The sequence below is a fragment of the Pipistrellus kuhlii genome, unplaced genomic scaffold (assembly GCF_014108245.1).
Source record: "Pipistrellus kuhlii isolate mPipKuh1 unplaced genomic scaffold, mPipKuh1.p scaffold_m20_p_4, whole genome shotgun sequence".
In the NCBI taxonomy this organism is placed as follows: domain Eukaryota; kingdom Metazoa; phylum Chordata; class Mammalia; order Chiroptera; family Vespertilionidae; genus Pipistrellus; species Pipistrellus kuhlii.
Genome location: NW_023425540.1, coordinates 72,004,176 through 72,029,254, shown reverse-complemented (window position 1 = coordinate 72,029,254; position 25,079 = coordinate 72,004,176). Strand labels below are relative to the sequence as shown.

The following is a 25,079-nucleotide window of genomic DNA, read 5'->3' as shown; positions in this document are numbered from 1 at the left end:
TTCTTGCCCGGCATGTAAATCATTCCATATGGAATCACACCAGGTCTGTTCCTAGTATAATTTTAAAGCTGAACACAGGCATAACATTGATGCAAGTGGAATGTATTTGTAAAGCTTAGTGGGAATGAAAGCGTTGGTACAAGGAAGTCAGACAGAGAGAGAGAGAGAAATCTGAGCACCATATAGGGCCATCACCCTATATGCTCAATTGTAGCTGGCACCTGGGCACAGGGAAATGGGCAAAGAGCATGGCCCCACACAAAAGCTGGCACAGACCTTCTCTGCAGCCCTGGGCTGGGGAAGGAGAATCACTGCAAAGATGTGGGAGAGCAGGTTTATTTCTCCTTATCATTGAAATCACACCAGTCTCTAGCCTGTTTCAACAAGCCGGAGAGCTGAGTGAGGTTAGGTGCCCAGAACTGCTGTTTCCAGTATCTCTTTAAAATGGACATTGCTTTCTTTCTGTGAGTCTATTGGGGAAGAAAGGGCAAATGAGTGAGTGCTCCCCTCACACACTCACTTCCCGAAGGAGGGAAGGTGCTAATGAGGGTGGGCTGTGCATCTCAGGCATGGGCCACCCGAGTTCTGCCAGCATTCTCAAAGCCATGACGTCAGCCTCTGCCTCTTTAAGCTCATGGAAGTGTCACTAGAAGAGCAGTGTGCAAAAATGCTAAGGGTCCCGGGAGACCACTTTCTGCCAAGCCACCACGAGGATCAGCAAGCAGCCGACTGCTCTTAGTTTCCCACTGGTTGTGCCTTCGTGGTGTCCCTTGTCATGTAAGCTGATGAACAGCACTAGAGGAGCTGGTGTGGGCAGGCCGTGTAGCTGTAGTTCACGGAGCGCTGTAGGAAACACTAAAGGACTTGGCCTCACCCACCAGACAGATGCCTGGAACCTGCTCTTTCTCGGTGGCCACCAGGTTGCTCACAACTCTATGCTTGCCTGAGAGCTTCCTCAGGACCACGTAAGAGAAGATGTTGTCTCCAAGTTCATAGTGAAACACCGGTGTCTCTTCATGGAGTTAACATATTTACCGAGGACCTATGTGCCCAACACTGGAGAATCAGAACCACTCCTCTCCTCATCCTCACGAACAGTATGGGCTCTTTCGGGGAAGACAAAACCCAAAGAGCATGGGAAAGAGAAAACGGTGGGGCCCTTGGCAGGAGAGACCTCATCAGGCTGGAGGCAAGGTCTGTCTGTTGAGGAGTTAAGAGTCTGAGTTGGGCCTTGAAGGAACAGGATGCTTTAGCGGCCACGGCAGGGTGTGGAAACACCGGCATAGATGGGAAGAAAACATGAGCACGTTTCTGAAAAAGCACTGAAATCACTAGGAAGTGAGAGGCCAAGGACACATTTTATCAGGAAAACCACTGAGTGGGGTGGCTGTCAGATGCTGACGTGTTGGTGGGGGCTGTGGTGTGCAGATGCGACAAGAGGGTTGGCAGGAAGGTGGAAGGGTGCTCTGGGAGGAATGAGGGCCAGTGAGTAGGTGGGTAGACAGGAGGAACAGACCAGGGAGAGCTACAGGCTGGAGTCAGGGAGCCTTGGTTCCTGGGAACGGAGGCAGTCGGATTGGGGGTGTGGGACTGATCTCAGCCTGGGAGGACGGGGTCTTGGGTGAAGGCCTTCACATCAGTTCCTCTGATTCAACACTAGGGGATGGAGCACATTTTCTTTCTTTTGAGGAGGGAAGAAGATGGAAAGGAAGGGAAGGTTGGATAGGAAGGCAGGTACAGAAGGTCAACCTGGTAAAAAAAAAAATATACATCCCTGAGTTGGAAACGGGATGAGGGAGAGTAAAGGGTTTGAAGAAACCAGAGCTATAGAGAGGGTTAGAGGTCGGCCAAGAAGGTCCTGGCAGAGGCTGTGTGGCAGAGGGAGTGAGGCTGCACAGGACTGAGCAAAGAACATGGAGGCACCTCACCAGGGAGGCTGGGGTCATGGCTGAGGGACGGCTCCTGGACGTGGCGGTGAGAAGGTTGGAGAGGCCTAATGGGCTTTCCTAGCAGACCCGAGGAGCGGGATTAAGAACACCAAGCGAGTTGTATATACTTATTTTAAACGAAGAAACTGAAAGGAGCTGATAGAATAGCAGGAAGGAGTAGGAAGGGAGTCAGGGTCCAGGTGGAGGGGTCAGCCTGGAGATAGGAGAAGCCGGGACAGGAGTATTTCAAGGCAAAGGGGGAAGATGCGGGGTGTCTGTCTCCTCTGCAGGGCAGAGCACCAGGGTGTCAGTTGAAGGTTCAGGTGGGGACACCAGGATCCCTGGGCAGCGCAGAGGCAGAGCCAAGGCAGCAGCGGAGAGAACACAGCCTGCAGGGACTGGCTCACACATCACAGTGACTTCCTACCAGGATTTGATGACCTGGCCATGGAGGCGGGGGAAGCCCAGGGCAGACTCCGTGAGGCCAGGCTGTGTGCTCTCTGAGGAGGCTGCCCATGAGCTGCAGGCGAGGGGAGGAGGTTGTGAGCTTGGAGGGTGCTAGAATTGGGGGACAGGTTAGGGCCCAGAGCCTGGGAGCCGCAAGAAGGCCAAGAATAGGCCCTGGGGAAGGAGTTTGAGGCAGGAGGGCCAGGCTGGGTGGTGGGCCCTGAGGAGGGAGTGTCTGAGCTTGAGAATGTAGCACTAGCACAGAAGGGACAACACTCTCAGATGCTGCCTCTCGGGTGGGAAACTGGAGGTTGGGAGATGAAAGTCCTGGAGTCTAGGCAGCCAGGGAGGTGGGAGGCCAGGGGTACTCTTTCGGTTGGAAAAGTTTCCCTGTTCTGCTTCGGCATGGGGGATTTATAACTGAAAAACAAGCTCTTATTTTATAATGTCTAAAATGGCAATAACTTCCAATTCTGTGCATACTGGTCTACTTAAAATGCACAGTTTTATAAAAAGCCCAATAATTCAGGCACAGGCCTCAGGGCAAACACCCAGGGCGGCCCAGAACACGGCCCTGTGGTGCAGCGTCTGCTGATGCTGCAACCAAGGATCTGAGGCTGCCCGCTCACTGCCACGGTGCTTTTGGCAAGTGTCCCCGCGAGCTCTGGCTCATGAGTGGCTGAGCAGGCGTCTCATACTTACTTGAGTTCTTTCTTCACCTCTTCATAGTCAGCCTGTCCTTTGAGTTTTTCTTCCAGTTGCTGAAAACAGAGAGGGTTTTATTAGTTGCCATGTCTGAAATAGGTCAATGGACTCTGCTATAAACTGTTTGTGTCCTTCTGCCACACACACACACACACACACACACACACACACACACGCACACACACACACCCCCCTTCCTGGCAATGCATATATGTTGAGATCCTAACTTCCACTGTGATGGATCTGGAGATGGTGATTAGGCCATGAGGATGGAGCCCTCATGAGTGGGATTAGTGGCCTTATAAAAGTGGATCAAAGAGGTCCCTCGCCTATTCTATTCTGCAGACACAGAGAGAAATAAGCAGTCAGGAGGGAGCTCTCACTAGACACCAAATTTGCCAGTGCCTTGATCTTCGATTTCCCAGCCTCTAGGACTGAGAGAAATAAGTGTTTATTGTTTATAAGTCCCCCAATATATGGTATCCTGTTCTGGCAGCCCAAATGATTTCACTGACTACATTCCTTGTAAAGCATCCAGCGGTCCCTGAGAGGCAATGCAAAAATGTACAAATGAAAGTTGATAACGTGTGGTGTCGTCTTTTTTTCTTCACTCTGTGGTCTGGTGTGAGCACATATGTTAGTGGACACAGGCATTCACGAATTCACACACACACACACACACACACACACACCCTCACACAGTCAATATAAGGCTGCAACATAAAATTTGGAAAACAATAAGGAAAAGGCCATTTTGTACGAATACCATGAAATGACAAACAGAATGAAGAGATGCTCTCCTAGTATTGTAAAAACAGCAAGTGGCTTTTCACAAGCCACGTTTGGCTAGCTGATACATACAGTCAGTTGCCAACACCCTTGTGGGGCCCTGCAAACCAAAGATACAGCCCCTCTGTTGCGGAGGCTGCCATCAGACAGGCACCAGGAGAAAGCACTTGCAGGAGCAGCAGCCTGTTCGTCTGGGTGGTCAGTGTTTCCGTGACAGCTCTGAACCCTGTGGGGAGGGCCTCCGAGGGTGCCCTGGCCAACAGGGCCCCAGCAGATCCTGATGGCCCCGCAGAGGAAGGCGAGGGGCTCTGCCCTGGGGTGCAGGGGAGTGAGCACATTTCCCAAGCAGGGCGCTGCTCTAATAGGCTCCGGTGGAGTCTGTGTGCTCGCTGGGTATTCACTGATGGCTTCAGCACAGAGCTAGACAGGCTTTCCTGCCAGGACAGCCTTTGGCACAGGGAGGTCAGCAACGGTGCTTCCCTCTATGAAGGTGTTTTGGACTAGTCTGCTTTTTTGTCCCCACTAGGGAGCTCTGTAGAGGAAATAAGCAGCTTAATAAAAACACAAAGACCCAGGTTGAGGGGAAGGGTTCTAATTACTTAGTGTGTTTCCAAACCCGGGTGAACAAATTCCTGGGCCTGAATCAGAGCACCTCCCCATCTCCAGGCACCTTTGGCCTGACCAGCCACAACTGCAATCTCAGTTTAGAGCCAATGGGGAACATGCTGGAGCTGAGGGAGGAGATGCTCATGTGGCCATCAACTTGGACATTTGCCTGAATCCCACCCTGCTTGCTGTTTCAAGAATTCAGGTGTTCTGTAAACAAAAGTCATTTAGTCCATTTTTCTACTGCATTTACTGGCAGTTTGGTGTATTTTCCATTGCATAAAATTGTGCTGCCCTAGTTCCTTTATAAGACCTCTTGCCAACGTTATGTTTATAATGGTTTCTCAGCCATAATCAAGCAGGGGGTAGCATGCACTCATTTTCTGACAAAAGATTCTCAGAAGGTGCTCATGAAAAAATGATTACTTCATTCTTCTCTTTATGGTGGAATAGCAGGAAGCACTAATGTGCCAACCCTCCCAAACAAAAGATTATCCGGTGCTGCTGGGATACAGAAACACTTTTCAGATTGAGGAATTCACTGATGCTGGATACGATACACATAAAACTTGGTCATGTTCAGAGATCAGGAGAAAGGAAGGAAGCGAGAGGGGAAAACATGGAGCACTTCAGAACCCAGCATGTCAGTGAACCTGGAGTCAGTTCTGCCTCTTGCAATTTCGGTGACCTTGACATGTTAATAAACTTCTGGTCCGTAGAATGGGATAGCAGCAATGACCTTAAAGGGTTTAACTAAGGGGCGCAAAGGCAAGGACCTGGTGCAAATGTTGGCATGGTGGGCCGTGGATGTGGGACCATTACCATTGCCAAGTCCCAGCCTATTTTTCTGAGAGCACAATTCCAGGTCTTTTTTGCAGACCTGAGGTTGGCCCCGATCAGAAGACTCTAGGACTGGAGTCTGTAATTTGGTTAGGTATAAGCATTCACTGAGAACTAAACAGCTTCCACTGAAATTTCTGCCACCACTTTAATTAGGAACTCAAGACCACGCCTATAAAACTGATGATGTCTCTGCTCGTTGGGCAAATGGATGGAGGTCTGACCAAGCTTGTCCTGACCTGTGAGAACTTCAGCCTATCCTCACAGAATTCTCCACAGAGTGCCAGGAAGCATAGGTTGGGGCTGAGCATTGGCCTCTGACACTGTAAATGCCCATCATGGAAAAAAGACAAAATGTCCTCATCTCAGTTCTTTGACCAGAAACTCCTTGTTGAGTACCTGGAAAGTCTACTTCCAAGACTCAATTTGGAAAGGGCAACAGGTGCTTCAGTCTGCCATTCTCGTTGGACAAAGATTTCTCTATCAGAATTGCTAATGCTCACCAGGTAGGCCCAATTCTATGCTTGGTTCTGCATCTACTTAATTGTTGCAGCACCCTGCAGAGGCATCTATCTGTCTGACCGAAGGAAGAAAAATAATCACTGAGTTCTACAATCAGACCTCATCAGAGCGGAGGCCACCCTGTTCGCCCGTAGCAACTCGGGGAGGAAGTGAAAGGCTGGTGTGCTGAGGCCAGGCAGTGCCGGCTGCAAAGCCATGCTGAGCCTCACAGGCTGGGCGGCACCTCGCAGATGCAGGGAGACCTTCACAAAACACACTTAACTTCTCTAGGCTTCAGTTTGTTCATAAATGGGGGCAGTGATGCACACAGCACCGTGCTTCTGTGAGGCTTCAATGAAATAATGCGTATTAAGTGCTTAGTGCAGTGCTTGGCACATGGAAAAGCACTTGGCAATGGCAGTTATTGTTACCCTAGCTATTATTACTTTACCCTTGAATGTGACTAAATTGTTTCTGAAGAGGCTCTGTGGTTCTGAATTCAGGAGCTCTGTTTATGACGTTCTCCACATCCCAGTGTCATCTCTCAATGTCCCCATTGTTCTGTGGCAGATCCATGGGGGAGGAACACAGGTGCCTGGAGCGGTTCTGGCTCCTAAATGCTGATGGCAGGAAAGGCAGCCCACATCCAGTTCCATGAATGCAGACTTTGGAAGCCAGATTATCTTCCTGAAAAGGTACTTATCTGAGCAACACACACGGGCTTTATACAGACAGGCGAGAAATGGCCACATGACAGAAACAGGTTGCTAGCTCAGTTCCAGCCTGGCTGAGCTGTGACTGTACTGGCCGCAGCGAACACACTTGGGACAGTGAAATGAAGAAGGACACAGAAGAAGTAACAGGAGAGCCTAGGCTGGGTTGCTTTGGTTCACTGGGAAGTCAGAGAAAGGGGGTTAGGCCAGGATGAGCTGTGCTGCTCATTGCTCCCCTGGTTGCAAATCTTGTGGGTTTCCTTCGAGTTTAGGAGATGAAGGCCTGTGGGGGAAGGAAAAGGGGAGACAATGGCATGGGCTTCCTGTAGGGGAGAGGACGCTATATGAAGTTCTTAAATTCCTGGCTAAGACTCAAATATAAGACAATTTAATTAAAATGCAAAGTATTTTGGTGTGTAGCAAATTAGGCACTTATAAACGGTATCTATCTTAGTTGTGCCACAGGGCTTTCCATGCTCTGGGCTACCAACTTAAGAGGCCCCTGGCACGGGACACAAATACAAAGAACCTGGGGAAGGCCTCATCTTCCAGGCTGCACAGCGAGGGGTCAAGACAGCAACCCCTTTTTGCAATAAAACAGACTGTGGGCCAGAGAGGTGACTATGGTGTAGTCCGCAGACAGCTCCACCTTCCTCCTCCAGGATGATCGGAGCCAGGCTCTTAGCAGTGCTGTCTGAAGACTGGCAGTTCAGGTGATACGCCTGGTACTCACTCACCTGGGACCCTGGGCTGAGGGGCCACCGGTCAGAGCTGATCAAGTGTGACCGGGGTCCCTAGCCCAGGGCAGGAGTTTGAGGCAGAGCTCCTGGGGTTGATACAGATTTTCTGGGGTCCAGGACTAGGTAGTGTATGCCTCCTTTTCACCTAAACGGGGACCCCCTCCGGTCCCCACTGTTCCTCGGTGAGAGGTAGGATCTACAGATGCTGGGCAAGGGGGAGAAGCCCAGGGATGGCTGGGTGGGCGCTGTGCACACATGGATGCTGAGAATTTGAGACGAAAAGAGGAGACTGTAGCCAGAAAGGGAGTTGGCGGGGAGAGTGACAGTTATGCTGGAGCGCCTGCTGCAGGCGGGAGAAGGGTGGCTCTGGATAAAAGAGGAGTCCTTCTATGGTAACCGGGTCACAGGTCGCCTCCAACTTCCTCCAGCTGTGACCTAGGTGTGACCCAGGTACAGGGCGGAATGGTGACATCACACAGCAGGAGGGTACTGGCCCTATACAGGCCATCTGGACATTGTAATCGTGGTCAGCTAAGGGTGCTGCAAGCTGGGGACTATGCAAGTGAAAAACCTGGATTTACTCACCAAGTGACGAGAGCACATGCATCTTTGTAAGAGGATTCATCGTAGATTCCCCCCGTGAGCTCCCTGATGCATCTCCAGTAACACCCTCTGGCTCACAGCGATTTACAGGACACCACTGAAACCTCCAGCACAGCCCTTCTGGTTTCTGGAGATTGCTTCCCCCGGGCCTCACCACTGCTCTCTCTGAGTGGTGCCATCTTTGCCTTCCTCCTCTCCATGGAAAGCTCACTGACCTTTCCTCCAATCTGCTCACGGTGCCCTCAAGACCCAACCAGGGCAAGGCTCCGGGAGGTCGGTCCTAGGCTCCTCTGCTTTCAGGATGCAGATGCCCCTGCCGCCCAGGGCAAGTCTCTCTATGGTGGAGGGTGGGTGCAGTGGAGGCACATGTGGGTCTCCCACATACAGCGCCGGGCTAGAAACTGCAGGGCCTGGCCTCCCCTAACCCTAGTGACCTCCTCCACAAAGCAGCGATCGTCATGACCGCTTGCCTGTGAGTGTCAAATGGGATGTGGAAGTTAGAGCTTTATACACTGCACTGTTGCTAAGATGCTTGTTAAAACATTATAGAGGGCAGCCTTTATGCAGAGTCAACACACTGCCTGGTGAAGAAACTTATGTAACCAAAGAGGCAGCGTTCAGAATTAAAGGCATGGAATGACTGTAGAGAAGTAGTCTTTTGTTCCCATCCCAACCTCCTAAGGGACACAGCATGCTCTACAGTGGCTCAAGAGGACCACCAGCACGTCAGGAGGTGGGGTGAGGGGCCCAGAGGGTGGGGAGGCATGCACAGCTTAGAGACAGTCCTGCAGGTCACTGTAATACACCTGCCCAAAGATGTAATTTCTTTCTATGGGAGAATGGCATCCTTTTAGCTATCTTTTCTTATAAATGTAATTTTAAATGGAAGCTTTTGGTAGCAATGTTTTCGGTGCTATAGTGAGAATAATGTAGGTGACTGCCTAATTATATTGCCTCTACTTAAAAAAATTATTTTATTTTTGTCTTCACCCAAGGAGTGAGAATATTTTTTCTACCGATCCTCTACAGAACGGAAGGGAGAGGCACATTAACCGTTGCTTCCCGCACATGCCCTGGGGAAGGGGAATGAACCTGAACCTAGGTGTGTGCCCTTGATCTGAATTGAACCCTTGACCCTCTGTGTGCACACAATCTGATGCTCTTACCACGGAGCACACCGTCCAGGGCTATACTGACTCTGTTTTAAAGTATCCCAACAGAAGACCACAGAATAGAATTATCAAGAATTAATGGGTTATTTCATTAATTACGAATACAGAATTGTATGTTACAAGTAGCATTGTAAGGCAGAAGGAAACATCTCCTGCTTCTGAGTCCATTTCCATGTCTATTTGAAGGCTGGAGGACGCACCACTGTATATGGAGTGATAACGTTTATGGTGAACTTGGCTTGAAAAAGCGAAACCCGGGGAGGGAGAGACTGTAAACATCCAACTGTCAAGTTAGCCTCAAAACATTACAAATCAGTTGTCTAAGTGAAGGGAAGAAATCTCATTCATAGAGATTGTGAGCTTCAAGGTGCTAGAGCAGGTGACCAATTAGCCCCCAGAACCATTCCATTACAGAGAGCACCACAGAGTGTGCCGGCAGAGAGACGACTCTCATAATCTCAATAGTCTAAAGATTCTGCCCTTATGCCGTCTGCCCTTGTGAGACCAACCTCCCCCATCCCACCCGTGACTGTCATTAGCATTTGCCTCAAAGGCCATTGTTAATGTCATGGCAAAGCACCCACAACTCCAAGATGCTGAGGTGGCTGGAAGCTGCCGCATCCTCAAACTGATCCCAATTTGAGTGCCACACAGTGTCCCCAAAGCTGGACAATATGGACCAAGAAAGAAAGGGCGGGGGGGGGGGGGGGGGGGGGGGGGAGGAGTAAGAGAGGAGAGCCCCAGTAAGTTCAGGACAGCTTGCTGCTGCTTCTGTGCGGCCACCACTGCTGGGTCACAGACCCCTGTTGCAAAAGCATCAGACTGTCAATTTGATAGGCCTCATTCATAAAATATTTTCCTAATAATTGTACCACTGCTTAGACCCTGCAGTTTAGATTTGAGACTATAAATTATACACATTAGGGGGGGAAGGAGCCCTGGGAAGGTATCTCATTCAATTAACCTTACTCCTTAGGGGAAGGCTAATGTCTTTTGTGTGCAGTTCGATATTGGGGAGGTCTTCACTCCTGGCGAGAAGGGGTTAAGATAATTAAAACTAGAGAGGTCTTGTTACTAGAGGATATGTTTTGATTATTAGATCAGATGAAGATAAGGGAGCAATAATTTTGGAAGAAGTATTGCCGAATTGTTTCATTAACTGCACAGTATTAAAGATTTCCCCCAAGATATGGATAAAGAACATTCATTTGTGAAAACTGTGTTTCATTTTTTGTGAAGGCAAACATTAAACCTTAACTGGTTTAGAAGAAATTGCTCTAGAATAAAAAATGCAAGGTCTACAGCCTCCCTCTTACGAAGCCCAATGCAGAATGCATTTGAGTCAAACCCTTTAATGGTAACAGAGGAGAGAAAGGCAAATTATCTAATAATAATGCCAATGCTAGGGATAGAAATGGCTGTAACGAGAAAATTAGATTTAATCTAGAAATAAAAAATGAGCACTAGTACTCACTGAGCAGGCTGATGAGAGAAAAAGACACAATGAAGAAATAAATGCCATGGTTGATGACAAATGTGACCAGGTCTCAGACATCTTCCCAGTCACAGGATTATCTACTCCAAGAAGCCCAGGCACCTGGCAGTTTCTTGGCTGTGGGCTCTGCCAGTACCAGCGAGTTGTTGGGAACTTAACTCTGGGTCAGAAACATGGTCACGTATCAAGAAGAAAACTTTCAATGGAAAAAAATCAAGATGGCCCTGACTACATTCCAGAATTACTCTATATAAGAAAAAGTTGTCCTGACATTTTTATAATTAAAGCTTGATCCACCTTATTTAGCATACAATGATTATACTTGGTATTCATTCATTCATTCATTCATTTGATCATGCATCCCACAAACGGATGCTGAGTGGGGGCAGGAGGAGGCCCAAGTGGGCCTCGTGGAGGGACAGCAGAGTGGGGAGGAGGAACGTCTGGCCTGGGAGGGGCTGAGCCTGTGTGGTAAGATACTCTGAGGAGGCTCTCTGGCTCTGACATGCTAGGAATCTAGGGTTCCTGGACCATCTTCAAATTACACTAAGTAACTTCAAATAAAGTATATATATTTCAATATAATGAGAAATATTTCAGGTTCTGCATTTGGGACACAAAGTTATGAGAAATCCCATGAGGATCTAGCTTTTGTCTGGGCTGCTGGGATTCTGCCTGGGAGGAAAGAGGCCAACTGTGTGGGCTGTATTGGAGTAACACATTTTGGGCTGCTGTGGTACAGCCCAGGCCTGAGGGATAAAAAATGATCTTGCAGCTTGAGAGTATGGCCCAAGGGGCTCAGGAAACCCCTTGCTTTCATTTCCTCTGGGCACAGGCAGAGCTCACATTTCAGTGTGCCTGGGCAGCCCAGCGGAGCTGACTAATGGCATGTTTATGCAGACGGCCTGCGAACTTGACAGCCACTCTTATCCACTCAAGAAGCACGCAGAGCCTCCAGGTGCAGCAATGCCAGCTGCAGCTCTCAGGTGGAGAAGTAGTGACGTGGGTGGGAGGGCATTGAGGATGGGGTTTCTACCAAGTGCTGAAGATGCTGCCCAGGTTGGAGCTGGCAGAGGGGGTTCAAAGCCCACAGAGGTTCATGGTTGCCATATTTGTTGGCAATTCTGATGTGATGCCTTCCACAAAAGAACTCTGATGGAATTTAGACACCCATGCTTCTGACTGTGGTGCCCCAGGGCGCCTCATGCCTTGTCATTCTGTGCTGACTGGAGGGAAAAGCTTGTTGATGGTTGGAGTTCAGACTAAGAAATATCCATGCAGTTACTTTTGCTTTTAAAAGAGATAGAATTTTAACCATTGCCTTTGCAGACCACTAAAATAAGAATACCTGTGCGATCAAGGCAGGGCCAAGAAGGCAGCTTCTGAGACAAGGCCTCCTGCCATGGTCACTAAACCCACTGGGTGTCCCAGACGCTGGGCAGAAGCATCCATGAAGAGCTCTCAGGGTGGTGGGAAGCCAGAACCACCATGCAGGCCAATCCCAAGCTGCCTCCAGGGCCGTGTGCGGAGGAAGGCAAAGGGTACGAACGTGCACATCCAGCCCTCCCTTGCCCGCCAGCCCCCATGGTGCCCTTACTTTGAGTGTGCTGTTCTTGGCACTCAGCTGCTGCTCGAGCTGGGAGATCTGGCTGGCGGAGTTCTCCCGCAGCTTGGTGAGGCTAGCCTGCAGTCTCTGCACGTCCTCCACTAGCTGGGCGATTTCCCGCTCTTTGGCGGCCAACTCAACTTCGAGGCTGGAGCGGGTCAGCACCTCTATGGCCTGCTCCTGGGAAGGAGAAAGGAAATGACAAAACTGCACCAGCTCAGGCCGGTGCAGGGTTAGCTGTGCTGGCAACGACGGCAAACAGGCAGACGGGAGGATGTGGACGGTGAGCTCATGGTAAGACGTTACCTCTTGCCCCTGCTTGGAAGGACCTGCTGACTGCTTTCCCCACACCACCCTTCCATCCTCATGATGAGCTGCCATCCATCGGGTTTGTCCATTCAGCAGCATTTATGAGTATCAGGCACAGAGCAGTGGACAAACGGTGGACATCCCTTTCTTCACAGGGCTTCTAGTCGGTGGGTGGGTGAGTGAGTGCACTAAATGAATTTATTAGCAGCATAAAGTGCTAAAGAAAAGCTGAAGCAAAAAGAGGCCATAGGGTCAGACTTGAGAGAGGCCGTTGGGGTTTTAATAAGATGGTCAGTAAAAGCCTTATGAGATGGTGATATCTGTGCAAAGATCTAAAGGAGGCAACAGGAAGGGCCTGCTGGTGGCTGGGGATGAGTGCTTCAGCCAGGGCAATGACAAATGGGAAGGCTCCGGAAGGCTCCAAAACAGTCAGATCTTCTCCCACCAGACAGCACTCAATGTCTTTCGGTTCCTTACAGAGCTATCTAGATGCTATGCTGTTTGACAAATTGAATTTTAGAGTCAGCATTTTAATAAGACTTAAGAGATGTGGAAGATGCACATTTGGGGCTCCTTTGCTTATAAATTCTTATGATGATTGATTTTTTTTTTTAATCCTCACCTGAGGATATTTTTTCATTGATTTTTTAAAGAGAGAGTAGAAGAGAGAGAGAGAAAGACAGAGAAATATTGATATGAGAGAAACACATCAACTGGTTGCCTCCTGCACAAGCACCAACAAGGGCCGGGGCCAGGGAGGAGCCTGCAACTAAGGTATGTGCCCTTTGGAACTGAACTCAGGACCCTTTGGTCTGCAAGCTGACATTCTATCCACTGAGCCAAACTGGCTAGGGTATGATGATTTATTTTTTTAAAAACTTACCTCCTTCCCCAATTTGTTCATTGTGAAAAATATGTAAAACAGGGAAAAGATATTAAAAAAAAAGAAAAAAATTAAATCTGTACTTCCACTTCCTAAGAACCAAAGTAACGATGGCTCCTGAATGATTCTGGAAGCTTTTTTGCAGGGTGGATATACTTTGGGGCATGGCAACGGGAATGGGGAGGATAAATCTGTATGTGACAGCAGAGACTCAGGGCAGCTCACACTGCAGTGTAGAATGAATGCCATCATCCTTGCTGTCATCTGCTACGTGTCCCTGACTAGGGACTGAACCTGCAACCTGGGCATATTGAGACAGAGCTCTAAGCAACCGAGATACCAGGCCTGGGCTCACTTCACTCCTTGATCCTGCCCATACTGGAGTAGAAAACAGCAGCTGCGCCCTAGCCTGTTTGGCTCAGTGGATAGAGTGTCGGCCTGTGGACCGAAGGTTCCAGGTTCAATTCCGAGCAAGGGCATTTACCTCAGCTGAAGGCCAGGGCCCTGGTCAGGGCTCATGCAGGAGATAACCAATTGATGTGTTTCTCTCATATCAATATTTCTCTGTCTTTCCTGCTCTCTAAGAAAAATCAAGGGAAAAATATCCTCGGGTGAGGATTAAAAAAAAAAAAAAAAAAAAAAAAGGAAGGGCAGCTGCAGCCCCAGGTGGCAGGGACAGCCATGCCACTCTGTGCACGATGTGGGTTTTCACATTTGGGGACAGTGAGTCACCCCGGGAAATAATTTTGCACATCTCCCTCCTGGCAAACTAAGGCCCCTACCATTTAAGAATGTAAAGTTTTATGTGCAAAGAAACGATTCTTTCCTGTTTCTTTGATTTGCATACTATCAATTAGAAATTAAAAAATAAAAACAAAACTCTCCTTTACCACAGAGTTAGGGGAGCACCACCCTTGATCACACTGGACAGGTCAAGGTCAGGGGCCTAAGATGAGTCCCCTGGCAGTGCCAGGGGTTAGCACCTAGAACAGTGAAAGAAGCATGCGGAGGTGAACCCCAAGGAGGGAGAGAAGGGCACAGTGGGAAAGGGCTGGTGGATCTCATCAGAAGGAAGGGGGGCTCCATTCCAGAGGATATGCCACAGGTGGGCACAGAGGTTGGAAAGGGCACGAAGCTGGCACAAGGAGAGACTGATGCTTAGAGGCCAGTTCAGAAAAGGGCATGTTGGTGATTCTGCCTTGGAGAATCAGCGGGTGCCAGAGCTGCCTGGACTGGTGAGGGGAGTGACATTCAGGGAGGGTGGTCTCAGGGTGGGTAGAATGAACCATGTTATCTAATTTAACTTATTTATCAATTTTCTAACCTGACGGATGCCAGAATAAAAACTGTTTAAATGCTCTTAGGAGAAGAGTCTGTAAAATAAGCCAAAAGGTGATCTGGGCTTTCCAACAGGCAAGTTACTATATAAGGGGCAAGAGGTTCAAACAATACAGGGTGGGCAAAAGTAGGTTTATAGTTGTGAATGTATGAAACACGAAGTTTATACTTATTATTTTCCACATGAACTGTAAACCTACTTTTGCCCCAGCCTGTATATGTAAAGAAACGGTGTTGAATGTGGGTGCAAGATGGGAACCTGGCATAGGCAGTCCCAGAGGACCATCTGCTAAACTCCGGAGGCCCAGTGTGGCCTGGCCACAAGCTGACTGTGTGACTGTGTGAACTAACTCAGGACCCTGGGCCACAGATTCCTCATTTATAACATAGCAAAAACCATTGTGTCTTGCATAAACTAAATGAGATGAGGTGATATGCTCCAAAGCAGTAAGGCCTTGGAAATCAAATAGAAAAGATCACCCTACTCCAAGCCCAAACGTGGCTTACTCTCCTCTCATACACTAGGACATCCTTATTGTTTCACTGGGAAGACACATGGGAAACTAAGAAAGAAATTAACAGGCTGCAGGTGGAGAGGCCTGTGCCTGGATGATAGAGCTGGGGCCTCTCAGTCTGAGGACGGAGCTAGAAAGGAGGTTGCATGACGGGGTGAAGGGGGCTGAGAGGTTGGGGCCAGGCGGCTCGGATGCTGCTGAGATAATTACCTACTGAGAGGATTTGAGGAGGCCCAGGACCAGAGGTCCCCTCGTGTCCATATAGGCCTCTAACCAGCTGCACCTGAACCACTTGGGGGCTTTAGAAAACATATGGATTCTGGGCCCCACCCTGGAAACCATGGTTCAGAGGGTCTGAGGTAGGGCCTGGGACTCCCTGGTGATTCTGGTAGGGTTTGGGGTCAGAACCCTGGCTTGGACTGTAGCCTCTAAAGGACCTGTGTGTGACAAGAGTGACAAGAGGTCCCTGTGGGCACCAGAGTGAGGTCATGAGAGTCTGTCCCATGACTCCAGGCTTCCAAGACCTGTGAGGGCCCCTACATTCCTCATGGGGGCTGGGTCTCAGGTATGGAGGGCACTGATGACTCAGGAGCCAGGAGAGAATACGTGGGAATACTCTGTAGAGTCTAAGGACATTATAAAAAAAAGAAGGGCTTAAGATGATGATAGTGTGTGTGTGTGGGTGGGTGGGGTGGAGTGGTATTTCCAAAGGGAAAAATTAACAAGAAAACAGAAGTTACTGACGCACTAGTCCATTAAGTTTTATCCCTTTGAACCCATTTGCCTCCTCTCCCCCAACCTGCTTGTGTGAAATATCACAAGTTGTGCAACTGTCTAGTGAGTCCTCCTACTGAGATTAGGACATCGAGGTTGAAATAAGCTAGATAATCATCTTTTATCCTGCAGCCATTTTCATATTAAACGTGAATTAGATGCAGGAGCGCTATTCAATTGAGGAAAACCGAATTGTGACATGATGGTGCATCTAGGACCCTAGCCTGCGAGACAGATCCTTGGAGTTGAGGCTGATCATAGCTCTATTTGCTCCGGCAGGAAAGATGAGAGAAGGCTGCTTCTCTCTCACTGCCACCTCCATTCCTGCCAACACCAAGCTGCTGAGGTAGGCTGGGTCTATGCAGTGTGTGTCACTCACCTGAGAGACAGACAGGTATACTTCCTAATATTATGGTTTGCTTAGGTTTAAGAAGGTGAACAAATAATATCTGTCTTGTAACTACCTAACAAAGGACCTGCAAGTATACTGGGGTACTGGATGTGGGGAAAAGAGTAGACTTTGGAGGACAAACTTATGATCGAATGCCAGTTTGATCATTTTCTAGCTGGGTGATCTTCGGCAAATTACTTAACTCCTCTGAGCCTCTCAGTTCCCATCCCTGTGGTATGAGGACACTAAAACCTGCCTCAAAAGATCTGTGTCACGAGGTAGCAATGAAGCAACCGCACAAAGCCCCAGCAGGGCCCCTCACGCAGAGCAGGTACTCTGAGTGGTAGCTCACCTTCACAAACTGGCAATTCTGGTACGACACCCAGCAGATCGGTTTGGGCCTTTGCTAGATCTATAGACTCTACTGTTTCTCTTCTGAGTCCTGCCAGCCAAGCCCAACAGACATTCCCCCGCTGGCCCAGTTTCCGGTGCCTGCTCCCTGGCTGGCTAAGCTGACTGTGGGAATGCACACCCGAGGGAGCCTGGCAGGGCCGCTCCTGGAAGACTGAACCTGTGCCATGTAAACACAGCACTTAGCCGATGATGAAGTGTTTAAGCACCCCTAGGATCCACAACTTACTCTACCTGCAAAAACATCCATTCCCTTCTGAAATGTTTTGCTTGCTACAGCCCAGAATGGTGCCAGAAAAGCTTTCAATCAAGGCACTGAGCTCAGGAGCCTTGTGGACACATTGGGATGGATGGCGTTCTCCTGAGGACCAGCATTCACCATGCAGGCCAGGAGAAGCCACACTGACTCCGTCTTCGAGGGCTTCCTCTCTGAGACACTGGGGCCAGTCCACATAAACATGGAGGAGGGGATGTTAACAAGCCGAGGACCATTTCAGGTAAAATTAGAAACAGAATCCATGAAGCATGAAGGATGTAATGGTCCCTAAGTTGAAGAACTTTTCTCCATACCCTGAGATACTTAAATCTTGTTTTATTGAATGTTCAAGAAAGAAAACAAAAATCCATTCTGAAAAGAGGTCCTGCACTAAAACTCTGCTTTAGATTCATTCCTGAGGAATAATTTAAAAGTTCTAGTCTAAGGTGGCAGAAGCTCCCCCACCCTTGAATCCTGGCGTGGCCACTGGGCGCATGCACTCTGGACCTGGGGCTTATATTCATGGAGCTTCCGTTTCCTCACCTCCATAGAGAAATAACAAAACCCCACTTACGGGGGAGGTGGAATAATGGCTGTCAAACTGACGTGTGCCCAATTGGCACATGCTCACTACAGCAGCAAGCCTCCTGATTCGATCGTGCTCTCTGGGAAGGGCCTGGCTCGTGGCTGCTTGCTCTCCCAGTGCCTATATGGGCCAGCACACAGCAAGGGCTCTGTGATTCTGTGTTAAGGAAAAGGACACCTGTGAGTGCGCTTCACTCATCATAGGCTGTCAGAGATGAAGGCAACTCAGGATCACTTATTCCTCACTCTACACACAGGAACACCGAGGGCTAGGAAGTTTAACTCCCCGGGTGTGTACAAAAGTGACACAACTGAGCTTCAAGACCAGGGCTCCTGAATCACAGATAATGATGCCAACCACATAAAAGCAATTGCTAAGGTTTACTGAGGACTTATTATGTGCCAGTTTGTGCTTTGCTCAGGTTTCTGAAACCCTTGTAAAACCCATTTTACAGATGATGAAATTGAGACTCATGGAGTTTAAATGAATTGTCCAGAGTCACAGAGGTGGGGTCTGAACCCAGAGGCGTGGCTCCTACATCCAGGCCTTTACTAAATGCTGCTCCATATAACTGCTCAGCACTGAAGGAAAGACTCTGGAATTGGATAGCTATAAGCCGCCCCGATCAAGCTGAGAAAGTTCCAGCTAAGAGAAATTTTTATCAATATTAGAAAAACTAAGGCGAAAGCACTGGGATGAGAGCCTTACCCTTCCTGAATGCCTATACTTCCGGCAAGATTTGGGGGATTTGACTCAGAGTGGGTGCTACCTTATTATCCCTTGGCTTTCTCAGCTCACCGTGAAATTTTTCTCACTCTTCAGGTCTCAGAGGAGTTAACTCAGAGGAGTTAAGTAATTTTCTCACTCAGAAGATCAAACTGCCAATTTTTTGGCAAAGCTCCAGTTTCAGATCTCCACCCATCTGCCAGCCGCCACCCCACAAGTCTCGCTGGGAAAACGTTCCCTTTGGTGATGGGATCTGTCTCCACCTCCACGCTGGGCGGGCGTCACGCTGACCACAGAGCATCAACGCAGAATCAGCAAAACTTCCTTCGACTCTATAACAAGTTCCATCCCCGAATTGTTAAAAGCATTCCCCACCAAGGCAGCAGTGTTACTTAAAACAGTCCAAAAAGGGATGTTAAAAAGCAGAGGAAGAAAGCAGCTGTAACAGAGGTACAGATGCCAGGCAGACAGAGTCCCCACAGGGCCCGGCTACCCACCACGTCCGGCGCCTTCTGGATCTGCGAGGCCAGCTGGAGAGAGTGGTTGGCTGACGAGAGCTGCTCTCTTAAGGTCTCCGCCTCTCTCTGAGCCACCTCTGCCCTCTGAAGGAAATGAAAAGGGTGAGAAGAGAAAGTACATTCAGTTTAACAACTGACAATTATTACAAGAACATTCATCAATTCATGCCTGACTGACTGTAATTGATTTTCCTAAACACTCAACCTAATAAATGCTGGAAAAAAACATAGAATGTGATGGATTTTTATTTTAAACAGTACAAGGAAGAAATAATTGAGCGATTATGACAGTAATTTAACGCTAGGAGCAAGGAATCCCCTGCTGATAGTAATGCTCCGGCCCACTGAATTTCCCAGACTGAATAAATACAAGAGGAAATGGAGTCTTTTGATTCAATTTCTTTCTCTTCTCATAGACCAAGAAGATTTTATTGCAGGATTACTCCTGGGAGTAATTCTCACGGGTAAACAGTGAATTAAAGACACTCTGGCCATTCTCTTCCTAAAAACATGCACAATGTTGTGGTTGTTTTCCTTCGGCAAGTATTTCCATAAATGTACAGGGTGTAAATGCCACTTCTTTTGTGAGGGCCAGGCTTATTTCAACACATTTAACCCTTCACCCGACAAAGTTTTCTAATGCCGATGCAGCCATTCCAGCCAGCACGCTGATTTGGGGCCAGAAGCAGGAAGTGGCCCAGGCTCACTGGGGGTGGGGAGGAACAGAGCTGACTACAGGAAGGAGGTCCAAAGAGAAATGAGTCAACACTTCTACCATTTGCATGTAATTCCGCCAAGAAAATCAATGCCACTGGACAGCCAATCAGGATTTCCCACTGAAGGGAAAGAATAGGTCACCCTGGTGTCTGTCACAGGAGAGGGCACTGTGGTGCAGGGGGCAGAGGTTGGGCATTTGGGGAGAGAGGGACCAGGGCCAGTTATCTAACTAAGCTTCCACCTTCCAACCTCCAAAACTGAACCGCCACCACGCTCTCAGAGACCTTGCAAGGATTAACATCTGCAGAAGTGCACGGTACACAGAGCTCATTCAGAAAGGTTTTATTAATGGGCTTGTCTTGATTTTACAATTACAATGAGATGAAACTCCAAGGTGGGTGAGAAATGGTAGCTGGTTCACATTGGACACGCAGGCTGAGAAATACCGTGCTCATTCTTTCTACCAGACTTACATTCTGCTAATAGAAAAGATTAACGAGAAAAGCCTGGCTGAGCAGGGCTATTTCATGTGTTTTCCTCATTTTGTGGTGTGATGTTCTGTGTCTGCTAATTGCTAGGAAAGACTGAAAAAGAGAAACAAGAAGTTAGCCTGCCCCAGTACTTGCTGATCAATCTTGCTGAATAAGAACGGGCTGGCAGCTTTATCCCATCATGTGACGGCAGCACAAATCTATCTGCTCTGCCTACAGACAAATTAGGATATTCCCAAGAGCAGTTACTTCTGCCAGGGTGGTGCTGATGGCCGCCTGCCCTGCCTCTCCCTGAACTCTTGGAATTGCATTCAATCGAATTCGCCCAGCGCCTGGCCGGGCCTGTCTGTGTTCGGGAGCCGCCTCCCTCGCTCTCTGCTCCAGAGCCTGTAGAAGCGCCCACCAGGAGAGGCGGCAATGTGACCGTGTGGTGAAGATGGCAAGGTGGTTTCTGGTTTATGCTAACTGCAGGAAAGTCTTCTCAGTGAGAAAGATTCCCCCAAGGTGATATCTAAATGTGCCACTCCAAGTTTCTTCTGATGTCCTATTACAGAAAGTTTACTCGTCACTTTCTAGTTAGCTAAACTTGGGCAAAATGTCTCCATGCCTTTCCAGGAATAAGGTACATTTTGACACAGTTCTAGTCTCTCTGCCTAGGAAACCGATTTCTTAGCCAGGTGGAGGAGGTGTGCTGGTAGCAGCAAGCAGCAGCATCACTGCCCACCCTGCCTGGCAACGCTGGCTCCGGAACCACCGGGGCTGGGCAGCCTGGGCAGGAGGCCGCCGACCAGGATCTCACGCAAGCATTTAGCTGCTTGGAGCAGAGTGCTGTCTCATCAAAGGCCAGTGGCTCACAGGACAGGGATCTAGCTGTTAATGATTTCACCCTCAGTTTGCATAATTTCTCCAGAGCTGCTGTACTTTATTTCGTTTCCAAGTTCATGTACAGAGTGGCTCTGTGACCTTTCCATGCCGGTCACATCCACTAATCACATTTGGCTTGGGGCCTGGTTACTCCACTGCAGCTTTGTGATTGTTTAGGATATATATTATTTATTTAGGCTTTATACCTTGAGTACATAAAAAACAAAACAACAATAAAAATTAATTGAGGTGGTTTGTGTAGCCAAACATGGACAAAACTGAGCAACTGAAAATAAAACAGGACTGAGAGTGGCTGAGACAGGGAGATTCTGTAGTTGTAAATTTAGTCCCATCTTTGGCATCTGAGGCAGAAAGGGGTACTATGCTGGGTCAGCAGCGTGGTGCCACTTGTTTCTGGGGTCTCCCATCTTCCCAATGTCCACAGACCTATCAGATAAGGCCTGATTGTTTCTAGAACTGGAATCAATGGCAGGAGATGGAAAACTCTGGTGCTGTTTTCTGATCTAGAACCCTAAACACAGAGATGTGACTGCTATGAGACAGACATTCCATTCTGTTTCCACTGGTGGGGCCCCTCCTCCCCTGTCCCCAGGTAGAGCCTGGGGACCAACGCCAGGGCTCCCACAGGCAGCTGGCGACAGCCCTGGGTGTGATTTAGTGGCCACCCCATGATAAGAATAGCGCCTTGCCTGAGCTGAACTCCCGGGAGATTTCGCTTTCTGGCTGTTGCTTACTTTCTTTACTTTTCTGAGAAGTGAGAGTAAATGCTGGAAGTAAAAGAGGAGCTGGAGCCCTGAGGCGACCCCACGTCAGTGACTCCATCGGAGAGAGCTCCGGAAGCTCTCCTGAGAAGCTTACTGCCACGTGTCCCAGACCAAAGTCCCCGCACAGGCCTGCAGCCATGCTTCCAGGGCTCAGTGCGTATCGGTTTGGATTTCTTTCTCAGGGCAGCCAGGCTGAACGCTGGAACTACACCAAGGCCAACCTGTAAACCTTACTTGTCATGGTCTGAATCACAACTTCAGGAAAGCCAGAGGAGCCAATTTCCCTATCTCCTCCCGCCCCAGGGGTGGCCCCAGGCCTTTGAGGCCCACCTGACCTGGGCTGGAAGCCCAATTCATCACACGAAGAAACCAATGTTCCCAGGAGACCCAAGGAGTGACCAGGGGTGCACACATGGCTAACTTACTGGCAAAGAGCCCAGATGAGACCAGCACCTCCAACAAGGCCTGCTCGCAGCAGGTGCTCACAAGTATTTGCTGTATGAATGGGGGCTTGATGAGTGGGGCCTCTCTCAGAGGTGTGAGTGATTACCTCAGTCTGTAGGTGGGGAAGCATGTGCTGGGAGACTGAGGATTTTCTCAAGGCCACATGGGTAGGAAATGGGAGATCTGGGATTCAAACTCCCCATCAGAACACGGAAAATTTGGTTAAAAAAAAAAAATGCCACGTCTTGCATTGAGTTCTTCTTGCATTTCTCTAAATCTTGACTCCTTCTCCTTAATGGAGTTAAACTGTGGTTCCCGACTGAACCACCACCTGGGGTAGTCTCCTCCCTAACCATCAGGCAGGTGGGCAGGAGGGGGAGCACTCACTGGGAGAACGTCCTCCCGCCCTGTTGTGGCTGCTCTGAAAGGAGGGGCGGGTGGAGGCGCAGCCAGAGAAGCCGACCCAGTCACTAGGCCCACAGACAGCATTTCATGTGGTTGGAGAGTGCACAGTTGTGGTTTCTTATTTCCTATGAAGCTTCAAAGGTTCTGAACCTTTATTGCCACCAATTACGACAGTATTAATGCAAGTGCCTTGAAGTTTAACAAATAGGTGCGAATGAGACCGGGACCTCACTGATGGGACCCTCTTCTACTTTTCTACACAAGACACAAAAGCACTTCAGCAATAAAATGGAGCTTCAAGTCTCAGTAGAGCACCGTGACTATAAAGCTTGAGCAAAAATAATGTTATATACCAATGAACTAGTAAACTGCTCCTCCTGGGGGTTTCCCCTGATGGGAATGGGAAAGGCGGCTGGACCAGATGTCTGGCTGTGCCCATGCTGGTGTGTGGCCCTCGGCAGACCTCCTCCTGCCCTGCCCATCTCCACTCAGCTCCACTGGGACCGCCTCACTACAGGCCCATGTCTTCTTCGTCCTGACCTATCACAACAGCTGCTTACTGTCCCCCTGGCTTCTGGTCTTTCTACTCCCATTCACTCTCCAGTGGATAGCCAGAGTGATCCTTCTAGGATTCATCTGATATCTTACTTCCACCACGATTCTGCACTGCTCTCAGGATGAGGTCCTCCACACACCTGGCTGGATCCCTTGCTCTAGGCACACTCTTCCTCTCTGAGCCTCTGGTTCTGGCTTATGGAATGGCCTAAACACCCAGAGCTCATCATGTCCCTCCTCGTCTGCCTGTATGCGTCCTCATGCCTCCCTGGGGAGTTTTTCTCCTTGTGAGTCGTTCCTGTCTACCCCCTGAGCCACCTAGTTCAATCCTTCTGTCCGTTTATACTCTGTCTGATGCCCCATCTCATATTCTCAGTGACAGTTGGCCAGCATTGGCCTGAACAATTCTGGTGACAGGGAGCTCACTCCCTTCCACCAGCCTCTGAACTCAGCCATGAAACAGCCAGACCCTTCTCCTGGCCAGCCCTGAGTAGCTACAAGGACACAACTTATCATGTCCTCAGACTAGGCCTTCCCCTGTGTAATCTTTCAGCATCCCACATTCCTGAATTATTCCTCTGGAGCTTGGTGTTGAGTCCTTCTGTTGTTTCTGCTCCCCAAAGGTCAGGAAATCCCCAAACCTCATGGTGTCTTTTGTGTTAGGGTCCCTTCCCTGTCCTGGCCGCCAAAGGAGACTCTGAATGAATTCCATGTACTTGCTTTCCTTACAGTGTGATTTCCAGGATAAATTCTTATTCCCTAGGGATGAACTAATTGTTGCAGGTTGTGTAGAATCACCACCTCCTTCATTCTAGAAACTATTTCTATTAAAGTAGCCTGAGGCTGCAATGATTTCTTCTGGGCTAGTAACTCACCCCGAGTTGCTGGTTAGAGCTCTCCAATGCCTCTCCCCACCCTACCATACTCAGATTTCCCCAGAACAGGCTTTATAATTCTCCCACCAAACCTGTGCTTCTTTAGCAACTATAAGATGAATCTTTATATAAGCGCCTACTACTGACCCAGGCATTTTACTTTTAATCTTTATAAACCATCTTGCAAAGAAAGTACTAGTTAGCATTCTCTCCTTCCTTTCTTCTCACTTAAAAATTTCTTAAAATTTGCCGAAACCGGTTTGGCTCAGTGGATAGAGCATAGGCCTGCGGACTGAAAGGTCTCAGGTTCAAATCCGGTCAAGGGCATGTACCTTGGTTGCGGGCACATCCCCCGTGGGGGATGTGCAAGAGGCAGCTGATCGATGATTCTCTCTCATCGATGTATCTAGCTCTCTGTCCCTCTCTCTTCCTCTCTGTAAAAAATCAATAAAATATATTAAAAAAAATTCTTAAAATTTTTATTATGGTAAAATACAGATAACATGAAATTTACCATCGTAACCATTGTTAAACATATAGTTTAGTATGTTAAGCACATTTATACTGTTGGGCAACCAAATCCTACTACCTTTTCATCTTCCCAAACTGAAACTCTGTACCCATCAAACAACTCCCCACAAGCTCCCCCAGTGCCTGGCACCCACCGCTCTAAACTCTGTGAATGTGACTACTTCAGGGACTTCATATAAATGGGATCATAGTGTTTGTCTTTTTATGACTTTCTAGGGTAATGTCCTCAAAGTTCATATTTTTTCTTAAAAAAATAAAGAAAAAAAATAAGAGAAATGCAAGTTGTAGCTAAGAGACTTGTTTGAGGCTACATAGGCAGGAAGTACCGAGTTGGGAAATGAACCAAGTGTCTCTTTGGAGGGGACCTTTCTCTTCCTCCCTGCCTGCTGTCTTCTAGAACTGAGACCTACTCGGGTGACCTCAGTCCTTGAGAATTGCATCAACTTGGCCAAACTTCTGTAGAACCTGGGGGCTGCCTCAGACTACATTTGACATTCACAGAATAAGGTTTTCTGCTGCAAAAATCAGTGCCATCAAAAGAGGAGGCACCCAGACTGGGG

At 48.7% G+C, this 25,079-nt stretch overlaps 1 protein-coding gene across 15 annotated transcripts in view; it reads right to left on the bottom strand.

Moving 5' to 3' along the window:
* Positions 1-25,079, bottom strand: part of CUX1 (cut like homeobox 1) — a 349,872-nt gene that overhangs the window by 71,388 nt on the left and 253,405 nt on the right. For 11 of the 15 annotated variants that reach the window (XM_036408962.2, XM_036408954.2, XM_036408960.2 and 8 more), the window contains 3 exons: positions 18,832-18,936; positions 12,137-12,325; positions 3,078-3,136 (listed from right to left, as the gene is read on the bottom strand). In XM_036408962.2, coding sequence (XP_036264855.1) covers positions 3,078-3,136; positions 12,137-12,325; positions 18,832-18,936 — 353 coding nt within the window. The remainder of the gene's footprint in view (positions 1-3,077; positions 3,137-12,136; positions 12,326-18,831; positions 18,937-25,079) is intronic. The other 4 variants (XM_036408967.2, XM_036408966.2, XM_036408953.2 and 1 more) reach the window with 1 other exon arrangement.